General features: G+C 39.3%; 1 protein-coding gene across 1 annotated transcript in view; it reads right to left on the reverse strand.

The window, feature by feature from the left end:
• Positions 1 to 15,150, reverse strand: part of NPC1 (NPC intracellular cholesterol transporter 1) — a 51,819-nt gene that overhangs the window by 28,745 nt on the left and 7,924 nt on the right. Inside the window, exon 2 of the mRNA XM_075213423.1 lies at positions 1,113 to 1,241. Coding sequence (XP_075069524.1) covers positions 1,113 to 1,241 — 129 coding nt within the window. The remainder of the gene's footprint in view (positions 1 to 1,112; positions 1,242 to 15,150) is intronic.

The raw sequence follows: 15,150 nt of genomic DNA on the forward strand, positions 1-15,150 counted from the left end.
GCGAGCTGTAGGAAGCCTGCATGGGGAGACTGTAGTGCACTGAATAAAATGAGCTCTCCCAGGAGAAAACCCTGTTTTCTTGCTTAACAGATGCAACAAGCAATAGAGGACACATTAGGACCTGCAGACAAGTCCAATTTAAGCCTTGTTAGTTTATTCAGTAAAAGCATTAAATAAACTATACAGAAAAACTGGTCATTACTACTTGCACAACACTGCTTTTCCCTTTATACCAACCATATTTTACTTAACTAACTATCATATGTCTGCACCATGTTCTAATCCTTCTAACCCTCCCACTTACCCTTTCTTTCCTCAGATTTTTTTCTTGTACCTCACCTTGCCTTCTTATTGCCAATACAACACTATAACTATCTCACAGTCTTATCATCACTGGACTTCACGCTGTTACTTTTTCCCCACAGTCTTTCAAGGTATCTCCCTTCTCATAACTAATCTTATTTTTAGCTCCCACCTAAAACAACCAGACAGACCCCTGGCTCCGGCACTATATCATCACTAATCCATCTCAAGACACCACACCAGACACTTGACAGCGAGGTAGCCAATATTAACCTTTTATTCTGGACTAACTAGGTGAAGGAGCCAGTGTTGGTAGAACACAAACTACCACCTACTAAAGTTAAGCGCATTAGTACAATCCAAAACTAGACAGGAAGCCCAAGGAGCCCCTCAAAAAGCAGAACCTTAGGTTAGTGGCACGTTTATCCGTGGAAGAAAGTTTGATAAACATAAGACTTATCAATCTGAAGGCCTCCATACTCACGCATTCTCCCAACTAAAGAGCCCATACATGCTACAATACTATTTGGTACAAACACTAAACGTGAACAAAGGTTTCCAATTTGGCCACATTTGTGGAAATTCAGTGGGCCACTAAATGAACAGATTGCCAAGACACAAAGTTTCCTGTCACTCAATGACCACAGACGGACCAAAGATTAAAGATCTTATTGTGCCAACTGGACTTTCTGCATTGGGCAGCTATACGAGCCAACTTAAATATACAATCGGTAGCAATTTAGTCTAAAACAATCAAACTAGTTGCATGTTTGGGAGTCTTAAATCTTACAGAAGACGTGTCAACTTACCTGAATTAGCTCATGCCCCTCCTCAGGTAAGGGTATTGGGGGTCCAAGATATTCACAGTTATAACGCTTACCCGGTACGGCTCTGGATTCTCCACATTCTCCATACCAGACACAGTGTTGGGAGGATACCTAAAATTTAACATGTACTTATTAATGACAAGGTTGCATACAGTGAAGGGACTTTTATAATCAACATCCAATAATATGACAAAAGAGGCCTTAGTTAGGGCTTATAAACATCATTATGTCCTTTGCAGCCCTTAAAATGTTTGTTTTTTTCTGTACATTCCTAAAACTTTGTTTCTTTTTCAGACAGTATAAATTCCCACCAGTTTTAAAGTACAGTGCTATATATATATATATATATATATATATATATATATATATATATATATATATAAATGCTTAGTGGCGTCTGTGTCTGTGGAAAAAAAAAAACCAAGTTGCAGCGCCACCTGCTGGGCAGAGTTATACACTGACCTACTAAATTCTTAGTGTGTGTGGGAAAAAAAATTCAAAAAGGGCTGAAATTTGGTAGGGCTCAAACTCATTTTCGTGAGGTAATTTTACCTCATGAACACACATGTGTAGAGGCGTGCGTTAGTGTGTGTGTGTGTGTGTGTGTGGAAAAAACTATTTTCTCAGAAAGGGCTCATCCAATTGACCTGAAATTTGGTATACTGACATTATTTGACAAAAAAATTAGAATAGTCAAGTCCGTTAACTTCCATCATCCCCCCTTCCCCCCGTGGGAGGGGTAGTAAAGGCTAAATTTACGAGTTGAGGGGTCAAACTCATTTTCGTGAGGTAATTTTACCTCATGAACACACATTAAAAAGGCCGCTTGCGTCTGGAACTAACGCTCTTCCCCTGAGGAGGCCTGGGCTAGGTCCAAATGCATGACAAGAACCTTTTTAAGACCTTAAGTAGCTTGATTTGACTAGAATGCATGAGTATCATGCACGGGTTAACTTGTATAATATAAATGTCTAGTGGCGTGTATTAGTCTGTCTGTGAAAAAAATAAAACCAAGCTGCAGCGCCACCTGCTGGGCGGAGTTATACACTGACCTACTAAATTCTTAGTGTGTGTGGGAAAAAAAATTCAGAAAAGGGCTGAAATTTGGTATACTAAGATGTTTTTAATTTGTTAATTTAATTTGTTAATTGTTAAAAGTGTTTATAAAGATTAAAAAAAAAATATATATATATATATTTCTTGAAGGAGAAGTGACAGTTGGAAGTGGCTGGTGGTTGCCGGGGGTGACAGTGGGGAGTGGTTGGTGGTTGAGGCCTGGGCTATGGCCCAAATGCATGACAAGAACCTTTTTAACACCTTAAGTAGCTTGATTTGACTAGAATGCATGAGTATCATGCACGGGTTAACACTATATATATATATATACATACATACATACATACATACATATATATATACACACACACACACACACACACACACACGTTAACCCGTGCACGATACTCATGCATTCTAGTCAAATGAAGCTACTTAAGGTGTTAAAAAGGTTCTTGTCATGCATTTGGGCCATAGCCCAGGCTTCCTCAGGGGAAGAGCGTTACTTCCCGACGCAAGCGCCCTTTTTTAACATGGTTTTGTCCACATGTCACCACCTCATCATTTTTCTCCATCGCCACATCCTTCATCTCCATCGTCTTACTGTTCTAAAACCTCTCGATACACAACGTTTCTGCTAAACACCTTATCGCTGTGCTCAAACAGTCTTCCTTGAAGGGCAGTATTCATAACCTGCACCTTCACATCACTGCTTCTCCGTACTCGTGAAAATGCGACATACAATTGTCCATGACCAAAAACAGGCTGCGGTAAATAAATATCCACACGGTCAAGTGTTTGACCCTGTGACTTGTTAATGGTCATAGCAAATGCCGCCTTCAAAGGGAACTGCCGCCGTCTTAGCTTAAACGGCAGTCCTGTTTCGGATGGACATAAGTCAATCCGAGGTATCATGACCTTTTCTCCTTTAGCAGAGCCAGTCAAAACTTCTGCTTGTATCACATTCGTTATCAGTGCTGTCACTACTAATCGAGTGCCATTGCACAGCCCTCTCTTAACATTCAGATTTCTCAATAGCATAATAATGCTTCAAACTTTCAATCTTAATCTGTGCCTTGGCATTCCGGAAGGAAAGCATCAGTATTAGTTTTTTGCTGACTTGTCAGTAGAGCGTGAGTAGTAATTTTTGGCGACTTGTTAGGAAGGCGTGAGTAGTAATAGTAGGTGTTTGCCAAGTTGTTAGGAAGGCGGGTAGCACAGTAATATACTACACATGTGTGTTCATGAGGTAAAATTACCTCACGAAAATGATTTTGAGCCCTCAACTTGTAAACTTAGCCTTTACTACCCCTCCCACGGAGGGAAAGGGGTATGATGGAAGTTAACTGACTTCACTATTCTAATTTTTTTGTCAAATAATGTCAGTATACCAAATTTCAGGTCATTCGGATGAGCCCTTTCTGAGAAAATAGTTTTTTCCCCAGACACACACACACACACACACACACACACACACACCGCTACACATGCAGGGGCGGATCTAGAAAATGTTTGTTCCCCGGGGCGATTTAGGCCCCGCCCCTTTCCGACTTCTGAGGCTGCACAGTATGTGCAGGTCCGCTCGGCAGTGACAGGCAGGGACAGTGTGCTGCCCGGCTGCTCTGATTGTGTTTGCACACACATACATACATATACACACACACACACACTTACATACATATAGATATACACACACACACACACAAATAAAACAAACTACAGAACATGTATCCAATAAGTTATGTGTCATTGCTGTGCCCACTTTTAATTAAAATCTAAAATGAAAAATGACATTATAACGTTATAGAATAAGAACTGCAAATAACCACCATAAAAGTTAACCCCTTCTTTTCTAAATTATTCTGTATAATGAATATAAGGATTAACTATCTATAGAAGGGGGTTTCCAAATAACCCCTCTTACTGCTAGAGGTCTACGTTTACACCAGATGTGCTTACATTCCTGTACGGTTCTTTTTTCCAACTACATGTGAGGTGTGTGTGTTCTAAGCATCTACAGCTTTCAGTAAAGGGATATTGTTTTGTATTTCGTAGCTGATAAATACCTTCTTCAAAAGTTATTGTAATACACACATTTGCAGAAGTCAAATAGTTTCAAAACATTTCAATTATATTTTTACTTGCTAATGAAAAGTTCACTGTAATCATATTTATATAAATATATTGAAGAAACTGAAGCAAAGGACTTATTTGGATAGATTATAAATGTAAAAAAGTTTTATCCTGTCCTCTCCTTCCACCATATCCTGTTCATGTAGGGAACAACAAATGCGTACAGAAAATGAACAGCATTACATAATTTAACTTGAGAATTAACTGAAAACTCCATTTGAAAAACAATATAAAATAAATACCATTTACAGCCAGGATGTCACCAGATAATAAAATGTTAAGAGTTAAGCAAATATCTCTGTGTGACATTATTTTCATGTATTAGTTAATAACCATTCAGTAAACATGAACCATAACACATGACTCATTAATAACACAGCCCAACATAAAATATTAATGAATTTAGGGTATCTTGTGGTTGCTGAATTCAAAAATAAAATATTTTTTTTTTAATTGGCCTTAGTTCGAGAGAATGGATATGATCAATTAAAAGGGAACCTAGTCATAACATGTGTACATGGGAACCTACCGGAACATTCTAGAAGGCGAGACATAAAAATATTCTAGGTGTTCACTCTGCAATCATTCTAGAATATTCCCCCTCTGTATAAAAGTGATCGGTCACCCAACCGGCATTGACGAGCCATTGGCTGACAAGGGGGGGTTCCATCATCGTCTTCCAACCACTCCATATCAAGCTGGGACTAATTAAACAATCTGTTGAGGAATTGGAAAAAGATGCCAACTGCTTCAAACACATTTGTAGATCGTTCTCTGGACTAAAGCTGGGTACACACTACAGGTTTTTCAATCAATTTCTGTGCCAATCGCACGATAGACGACTCTTCGGTCCGATTTCGCATTAGTGTGTACACTCCCACAATCGTGTTTTATCTCAACAAACCACATTGTATCCTTTGATATGATTTCATAACCTAACTAAAAATCATTATCAACAATGGAACAATGTCGGGCATACGTGTAAGCACTCACGACCAGCAGTGTAGGCAGATCTCTATAGAGTGTACAGAGTCACGATCTTCTCAGCAGATGGTGTACACATGAATCTGCACGATCATCGGGACTTTCAGTCATTCGTAAAATTGTTACAGAAATCGCAACTGCAGTAATTTTTTGTAGTATGTACCCAGCTTAAGTATGGAAAAATTAAAATGAATCACTTTGTTCTGCTCTAGCTCTGGTGCCATGGGCAACCCAATCCTGCACATCCAATTGCAAACACGTTGGTTTGAGGCAGATCGTTTTGGATATGTGACAACTCTGTATGTGAACTGATTTATCGCTCTCTCGTATTTACAGTATAATTACATCTGTCTGCTCATCGCATGTTTGATGTACTATCCTAATATCTATTTGGAACGTGGATACCCAAAGGTTAAAGGTTAAATGTGAACTGCCTAGTGTTTATAGGCTTTAGGGATAAGGGCTCACAGGTGCACGGGACACATCCAGTCTTTTGTAAGGTTGTGTGTGTTCTAGGTCACAAAAACTTTTCAATAAAAAAAAACATGTCATTTAAATAAAAGGATCGAACAACCAAAAGTTATAATCTTTGATGGCTCTCGAATTCGTAAAAAAAAACAACTTATCAAGGATTCTAATTTTACAAAGTTTATGAATGTTGTTGAAGCTTCTGCCTGGTTCAGTTTTGTCCCAAGATCTTCTTGGGGAACCACAAAGCAGACAATTATGAAGAACTGGTACAAAACATGCTCACAAACGTAAAAAAGTTGGGTACCAATATGATCATATAGGTACACTTTCTCCATAGCCCCTTACACAGATTTCCAGATAATCTTGGTGATTTTAGCGGGGAACAAGGGGAAGGGTTTCATCAAGATATAAAAGGTGATAGAGGAAAGTTATCAGCACATGGGACAGACACATGATGGCTGACTATTGCTGGAGTCTCCAACGTGATTGTAGGATTTTCTTTTATGTGGGTTTATCAGGATAAACAACGTTTTACTATGCTTTAATTGTAAATTATCCAAATCAGCTTACCAAGTTCATTATACCGAATACAAAAATGCCATTATGTATTTAAGGTGTTTACTTTTGTATGATTTGAGACAATTTCAATGTGATTTATATGTAGGCCCTGCCCGACCATTACATTTTTTTCATTGTTATGTTTTTCAATGGGGTTCCAATTATCTCATTAAAGCCAACATAGCAAAACCAATGTCCTATTCGGAATCAGCACCACAAAGTTACCTCAAAACCACTCTATTATGGCAGGCAATAAAATGAGCTTTGACCAGTGTACTTAATTGATACGATGGTATTCTGACTACCTTGCATGATATAGGCATTACAAATGAATGCATTCCCCAACCGAGAAAAACTATTGCAAAGCAAAATCAGGAAGTGGTCAGGAGGTAATAACTAGTGCAAATGTGCACAATAGTTGCTCTGGGTTACTGAAAAACTGCTTTTTGTTAATAAACAGCCCACAGTCTCCTCATCAGAAGTATTGTATCTTTGTTTGTTTCCTTCAAATCACAAGACATGGACAATTTTACCAATATTTTACCAAGCAGGCCAGCAAAAATGCACTCGGTGGCAAGGCTTTAACAGGGCAGAACCATAACAGGAATATCCTCTTATATGTTCCCCAGAAAAGCTGGAAACACTAAATAAGAGTCGTGTTAGCTAAGCATTATCAACACCATAAACTTAAATTGTTCATGACCTTGTGTATATCGCGCAACCACTGGATTTGTAAGTAAAACAGTTAACCAGTTATTACTGTGATCATCTGAAACTATGAGTTCTTAATCTACAGGTTAGGACCCAAAAGATGGGTCACCAAGCAGAATAGATAACCATGACCTCTTAGCAAACCTGTTATTTAGCCACAACTAATAAAAGAATATTTTTTTTTAGTAATATTTTGTAATTCTCAAATTTCCTCGTCATTATATTTTTAACATCAATGTGCTTAAATTGTAGATGATAGAGAAAATGGTAGGGATTGCAGTAGATTATTAATGAAAAATTGAGCAATGCACAACAGCGCTGAGTCACATAATTACATCCAATCATTGTGAAAATGAGGACAGTGCTGTATACGTCAGGGCAAGTGTGCGGATGTAAGGAGGGGGATGGAGACGAGCAGGAAACCACAGACTCAGAGATAGATCAAGGAAGGAACAGATACCCCAACAGCACAGTAATTATGTGAGGATGGTGCAGAACAGACTGTAGTGTCAAAACATCTACATGTATTTGACTCCTACTATGTTGCTCATATTCTCTAAACAAGAGGGGAAATCAGAAAGCTATAAAAAAATAACAATAATGTGCTTAAGAGTAGAAAAATAGTAAGAAATGCGTTAGGCTATTAGTGAAAAAACACAAAAGTCCTGATCAGAGAATCAGTCTAACTCCTACTTTCCTATGAAGTGCCATCTCTTTTTGCTGTATCACAAACGGTATGCTATATCCAAGAGATTTTGTAAACACTAATAGATTAACTTGTTCGCCTTGAAATCCAAACCGAAATAGAAAGAGCTTGAAATGCTGACACACCAAAGACAACTGGAGAACACCAGATTTCACCCTAGACACACACTTATCTTTGTAAGCCATCATGACACCTCTAATAACAGAAGTGTACTTTTGTATGCACACAAGCCTTAACTAAGGTTTTCCCTGGGATTAGTAAATTTAAATGTAACCAATCAGGAGCATAGACAAAAATCATTATATTGTATATAGTTAAATTTAATCCAATAGAGCTACAACTCTGCAGCAGTCTTATCCTCAGAGGAAATATCTACAGAAACTTGATTATCGTACCATAATAGTGTGTAATAATCTCCACACAGGAATACTGTGCTAGTCTGCTACATGCTGAAAAGGTGTACAATGCATTCTGGAAACTTTTAACTGTGCTGTTAATATAAAACGTTTTATATTAACAGAGTAGGAGACGAAGGTTCATAAAGAAAAGTGTTATGTCCCCAATTTTAAAGTGGGTGGGGATTGAAAAATATGTAACCAATTGGATCATCAGAATGTTCACAATGCTACAGAGTAGTTTAGGAGATGAACAGGCTGATCTTGTTAGGTGACCTGTCCACTCATGTGACTATGAAAGCAAGTACAGGGCAGTGTGACAAGCCACAGAGTCAGAGTCAGATAGTGGAAGGAGAAGGGTCCACAACAACAGTCACAATATTTGGCTGTATAACACATTGCAAATTTATCTAAATATGAAATATCTGTATGTTTATAACCAATATTCTTATACCTTCTTAACTCTCATAGCTGTTATAACTGAAGAATAAAGCCATCCATTCAGGTTTGGGTGGACTTATATATAAAACCTGGTCCCTTAAGGTCATCCCTGATGTCTTGTGCACACCCAGCGCGACTCACCAGCAATGTACTGCTGGTGGGCAACACTCCCCGTCTAGAAACACTCTGGGACATTGCAGGTTGCTCCTCATATCTGCTGATCCAGACATTTTTCATACAGGTCACGTGTTGTCCACCAACACACTGCCAGCATAAGTGAGCTGAGCAGCAAGAGGGATTCCACAAGAGACTGGGGGCAGGGACATCCATAAGAATAAAGGGCCTCTGCCAAATTTTGATCCTGGGCGCACCTCCCCTACAGAGAGAAGTTCATTTTTCTTCTAAAACTTCAAGTAAAGGGTTAATGTTGTGTACTCCATGACTATGAGCCTCATGCAGATTTGGATCCAGAGTTAAAATTTGACAACAGATAAGAACCGCTTGGTATATCTAGTCTGCCCATTTATTTATTTTTTTATTAACCTATGGTAACCTCAAACCCTATTTGGTCCTTTAATCTTTGTAAGAATATCCTTATAGTGCCATTAATACTATATTTAGCCTTTGGGTTTTTGAGACCCAAGTGCATAATTTAGCATTTTTTGGCATTTAACTGTAGTTGCGTACTTCCCTTGGCTCTGTCCACAAGACTCTCTGATTGTAGATGAAATGTGCAGCCCTGGTTATTTTCTGTGGGCAGAGAGATACTTTTATAGTAAGCTAAAACACCAGTTTTACTGTGGTGATGTTCTAACTGGTGGGTGGTAAGTTATGTATCATGCGTTCCCAGTTACTGCAGGTCAAAAGATTGGCTGTAGCCTGTACATAGTATTGAAACTATTATTGTACTATAAAAACCAAGTTATAGATACTGTATACTGGTGGGTGTGGTGATCTTATTACTTGGTGCCCCATGGCCCGCATGTCACTGGATTGGCATCATGATACATGGAGCTTCAGGCCTGCAGCAGCATGTTTGAATTCTTCCAGACCATTAAAGATTACATTTACTGTAATAGCTGAGAGACCCTGTCACATTTCCCGGTTTTAGGTGGAATTATCTTTTAACGGTACAAAAGGAAAATTTTCTGCACTCAGCACCTTTGCAAATAATAAAAAGAATATTAATGCATCTGTTCTATTAACAAAAATTATGATTGGAGGATTTCTATGCATTTTAATTTGTTGGGATCCCACGTAAACACATAACATTTTACATCAGGGCTGGTCAAATCCTGATTGCCAGTTTGACTAAAAGAAAAAAAAAAAAAAGTGCTTTGTCAGCAGCAGAAAAAACAGCCTGTTCTGCACCCTGTCCTCTTCCCCTGCTTTGTAGATGGACTCTAGACAGCAGCTCCATCTCCAGTGTTCCTGCCAGGAACCATTACATAACAATCCCAGCATTCAGTGTCACTGAACGCTATTTATGCAGCCAACGTTACTCTCACCAGAAACTTCAGTGGACTTCACACTCGGGGGCTTTCCTATAGGAAAGTGGCCTTGGCCACAATAACCGTAACAGGGGCAAACGCAGGATTTGTAGAGGGGAGTTTCCACACCACGCCACCAGTGGGCGTGACCAGCATGCATAGGGGCGTGGCTATAATTTTAGCCAGTGCTTGGCTGCTCTGAAACTCTTCCTATCCCTATAATATACACAGGCAATGCTGCGTGCACTACTGGTGGGTGCACACAGCTCTCCCTTTTCAAGCAGAGCCGTGTGAAGTGGGGGCAGGTTCCAGCCACCTCAAGTATAGAGTGCCCCGGGCTTGGAGGTTGGTTTTTCCTGGGCACTAGGAAACCCCCCTCAGTTTGCCTATGAATAACTGCATTCAGCAGGGCTGAAAGGTGTGTGGAAGAGCATTCAATCTGGCCACATGCTGGTGTAAACTTTTTGTGGAAAGCACTGGCTAATGCAGAAATACAAGAACACAGACTGGTTGTGTGTTTAGCAGAGGCAGACGAACTGTGTTGTACACACTCTAAACTATATTGGTCATTTGGGAGTATATTTACTAAACTGCGGGTTTGAAAAAGTGGAGATGTTGCCTATAGCAACCAATCAGATTCTAGCTGTCATTTTGTAGAATGCACTAAATAAATGATAAATAGAATCTGATTGGTTGCTATAGGCAACATCTCCACTTTTTCAAACCCGCAGTTTAGTAAATATACTCCTTGGACTGTATAATATAAAGAATATTTACAGCGATCATTTGCTGATCAATGTACATAGACCCACAACGAATATGTCTGCGTAACGCACACATTTTTAAATAAAAAACTGCTGGCACCTACCTTTTTTTTTCACCATTGCTTATTTTTTCTCTAACAGACATGACATGCATGAATGTAATATACATACTAAGATACATGACCACAATTAAACATAACACCACATACAGGGATAGTCATCACTAGCAGTTACAGCTAGCACATAGAGAGGCACGAATTCCATTTGTGTGAGTGAACAAACAGCAGAGGATTACACTTAAGACACAACATCAGGGTCATATGAGGTGGACAGACATGAGACATAGGGTAGACAGGACCCTGCAAGTGACAGCTTATATTCTAGACGGGGGTAATGAGAGACAGTAAGTACAGATAAGACACAGATGGATGTGTTAGGCAGAGGAAATAGAGGGAGAATCTGGTAGGGCTAATAAGTGAAAGGTTACTGTACTATACCCACCAGTGTCTACTTAAATAAAATTAGTGAAATAGCATGTAACACATCACACGTGATAATCAGAAGACCAGAGGAGAACTGTGCAAGGCATGTGGTATTCAGCAATCTGATTTTCGCTGAGCAGCACAAATGTCATTGTCTAGCTCTAGCATTCACTTGACCTTTCACTTTCCAGAGGTGAAGAAAGAATTTCTGAAAACATAATTTCTTGTTAGAACTGTGGGTTCTAAAGAGGCAGCTATTACTGAAACATGTAACAAACAGTATTAGACTAGAACAATGCATACAGAAGTTTGTGCGCTCACCCTATAATCATTTATTTAGCATGTAGTTAGAGATGGCTGATCAGCTCTGTGTCCTACCTCTCATATAAACATTTCTGAAGGCAGGGAGAAATGACCTGGTATTGCAGAGGAGTGTTTATCACACCAAGGACAAGGTAGTGCAGAAGATCTACAGAATACCATCTCACTTCTGCTGCTGAAGAAAGAAAGATCAACTGTCATTGCTGTTGTCATCTCTGTTCCTCCTCTTGTGATCTCTGTGGTCTCCTCGGTGGCAGAAGCTGCCACTGCAACTTCTCCAAATATGGAGAACAAGCGTTGTGGCTCTTTGTCCAACAGCGAGCATGTTGCCAAACAAAAATACAAGACCTGAGCTGGGTAACGACAAGTTTTCATGAATTGTGAAGGACAGCTTTGGTTGCCAGCAGCTTTCGGCGCTGACATCTCTATAGTGACTAGGTCATATTTCATTAACGCCACCTCGCATGGTCTCTCCTCATTCCAACCACATCACCAGTAGCTGCACAAAAATGTCAGCAGCCAAAGTCTGCTTTAATATCAGAGGCTGATAATGCTTCTGCTTTACAGAAACCACACACTATCTACCCACAGCTACAACTGTTATTATACTACCTTATGCATCAACTGTCCCCACACAACTCTCGTACAATATCAGGTAGATTACTCCTAAGAAGAGCGGTTATCCACCAGCATTAAGAGACCAGCGACACCGCACATTAAACTCCATGGTGTTTGACCTGCATTGTGTAGCACACGCTTGTAACTGTGGCCAATGGGGTGGGAGCAGGAGGACCTTCGATTGATCCAGGTGCATTCACTTCAGATCACGGAAAAAGCAAAGCTAATAAAAGTGCACCTGTTTATCTAGCTCACCTTGGAACTCTAGTACTGAACAAGATGCTGGTGAACAATGAAATCTAGGACTGCTACTCATGGTATGCTCTTTCTATTACCCAACACTAGTTATACCAGTGATCATTATAAATATTGCAGTGACAAAAAAAACTATTCAATATATAACATAATAACAATAAGACAGTAAATACATGGTGCTCAAGTTTAGAAAGTCACTCTCTATTTTATGAACTCACTCCCTAAGATCACCCTTTTACTTCCTTTTGTGTTAATGTCTAAACATATGTATAGGACATAATATAAATTGTACTGTAGATTATAAGATATTGTGTCCAAGTAATCCTGTGACCATATAAAGGCCAAGGCTGTAGGTCACGTGTCCCTAAACATGTAGGAGAACGCCATAGAGCAGAGGAGAACACTGCATGGGTGTTTAGTGGTTAGCACTTCTGCCTCACAGCACTGGGGTCATGAGTTCGATTCCCAACCATGGCCTTATCTGTGTGGAGTTTGTATGTTCTCCCCGTGTTTGTGTGGGTTTCCTCTGGGCGCTCCGGTTTCCTCCCACACTCCAAAAACATACTGGTAGGTTAATTGGCTGCTATTAAATTGCCCTTAGTCTCTCTCAGTTTGTGTGTGTGTATGTTAGAGAATTTAGATTGTAAGCTCCAATGGGGCAGGGACTGATTGTGAGTTCTCTGTACAGCGCTGCAGAATTAGTGGCGCTATATAAATAGATGATGATATTGATGATGGGATCTATTCTGACCAAGGCACTATCTGTGTGGATTTTCTACGTTCTCCCAGTGTGTAGTACGGTACTCCTCCCAGAGTCCAAAAACTTAAATTCTGTGTAAAGAGCCGGGTAATAAGTTGGTGTCATTTAAATAACGGTAATAACTCCCTTCATGAAGGCGATACGTCTTGTGCTAAAGCACATTAAAAGGGGGCTTAAAATGTGTGTATTAAACAAAGATAAGCGATGGTTACATAGTGAGGAAACGTTGTGAATCAAACACCATGTGCTGACACAGGCTAGCACAGTGCAGGAGTGACAGGTTATGCAGACTCTCATATATATATATATATATATATATATATATATATATATATATATATATATATATATACACACACACATACACATACATACACACACATACACACACACACACACACTATATATATATATATATATATATATATATATATATATATATATACACACACACACACATACATATATACACACACACACTAATATATATATATATATATATATATATATACACACACACATACACATACATACACACACATACACACACACACACTATATATATATATATATATATATATATATATACACACACACACACACACACACACACACACGTGTGATTTCACTTGCTTTGTAATTCCCATGTGCTTTCCTTGGGTACATAAAATGTGTTTCTCCCATGACGTTACAAGTGTACAAGACAACTAACGTTTGCAGTAATTAAACTGAGTAAACACAGTGATTGAAACAAATGAAGGTTTCTAAAATGCTAGCAAAATATCTGCATTCGCTGATTGTACAAACACATTCATGCTAAGAGCATGATATGAATATTATTTTGTTTTCAGATGTTAGTCATTTTTTTACTTAGACCATCATCATCAGCTATTTATATAGCGCCACTAATTCCGCAGCGCAGTACAGAGAACTCATTCACATCAGTCCCTGTCCCATTGGAGCTTACAGTCTAAATTACCTAACACACACACACACACACACACACACACACTAGGGCCAATTTGACAGCAGCCAATTAACCTACCAGTATGTTTTTGGAGTGTGGGAGGAAACCGGAGCATCTGGAGAAAACCCACGTAAAAACACGGGGAGAACATACAAACTCCACACAGATGATGCCATGGTCGGGAACTGAACTCATGATTTCACATACTCTTCACTGCAAGCGAAAGTTGAAGCCATCATGGAAATAGATTTTGGAATTGCTTGGATGAGAGCAATAAAGATTGGTACTTTATCTGCCACGCATGCATAAAGTAAAAATCTGTGTTAAGCTGGGTACACACTACAGGGTTTTTGTCCAATAATCGGCTCAAACAGCCGACATACGACCACTCGTTCAAAAAGTCGGGTCAGTGTGTGCAGTGACACGATGGTCGAAAGTCTGCCCAATGGACGATTGTCGCCTCATTTGGTTGGCCGTACCGTTAAATATTTTCATTCCAATCTCGTTTCCATTGTGTAGTGTGTATAAACTTCCGATCGATCCACAACAGTGAGTACGAAATTGCAATCATTGCTCACGACAACATGGCTGTAAAAAGTCGCTAAAGGGACGTCCGCTCTTCCCTTTATCGTCTAAAACAAGGCTAGTGTGTATGCAGTACATGGACAGAGCGATTGGACCATCAATCGCATGTAAAATTGCTCAGCATAAAAGGTTGGTGAAAAATTCTGTAGTGTGTACCTAGCTTTATAGCGTAAACAAAATAGTTTGTTTGTGTTGGGGGGGCTTTTAATCACAGCTCCTCCTCTTCACTAACTAGTGCCTAGAAAAAAAATGTAGTTAGGATTTTGAATTAAGAGGACTTCTAATCCGAGTAAGGCTTGTGGCATTTATCTCTCACATACTGA

This window comes from Mixophyes fleayi, chromosome 5 (genome assembly GCF_038048845.1).
Source record: "Mixophyes fleayi isolate aMixFle1 chromosome 5, aMixFle1.hap1, whole genome shotgun sequence".
Classification (NCBI taxonomy): Eukaryota; Metazoa; Chordata; class Amphibia; order Anura; family Limnodynastidae; genus Mixophyes; species Mixophyes fleayi.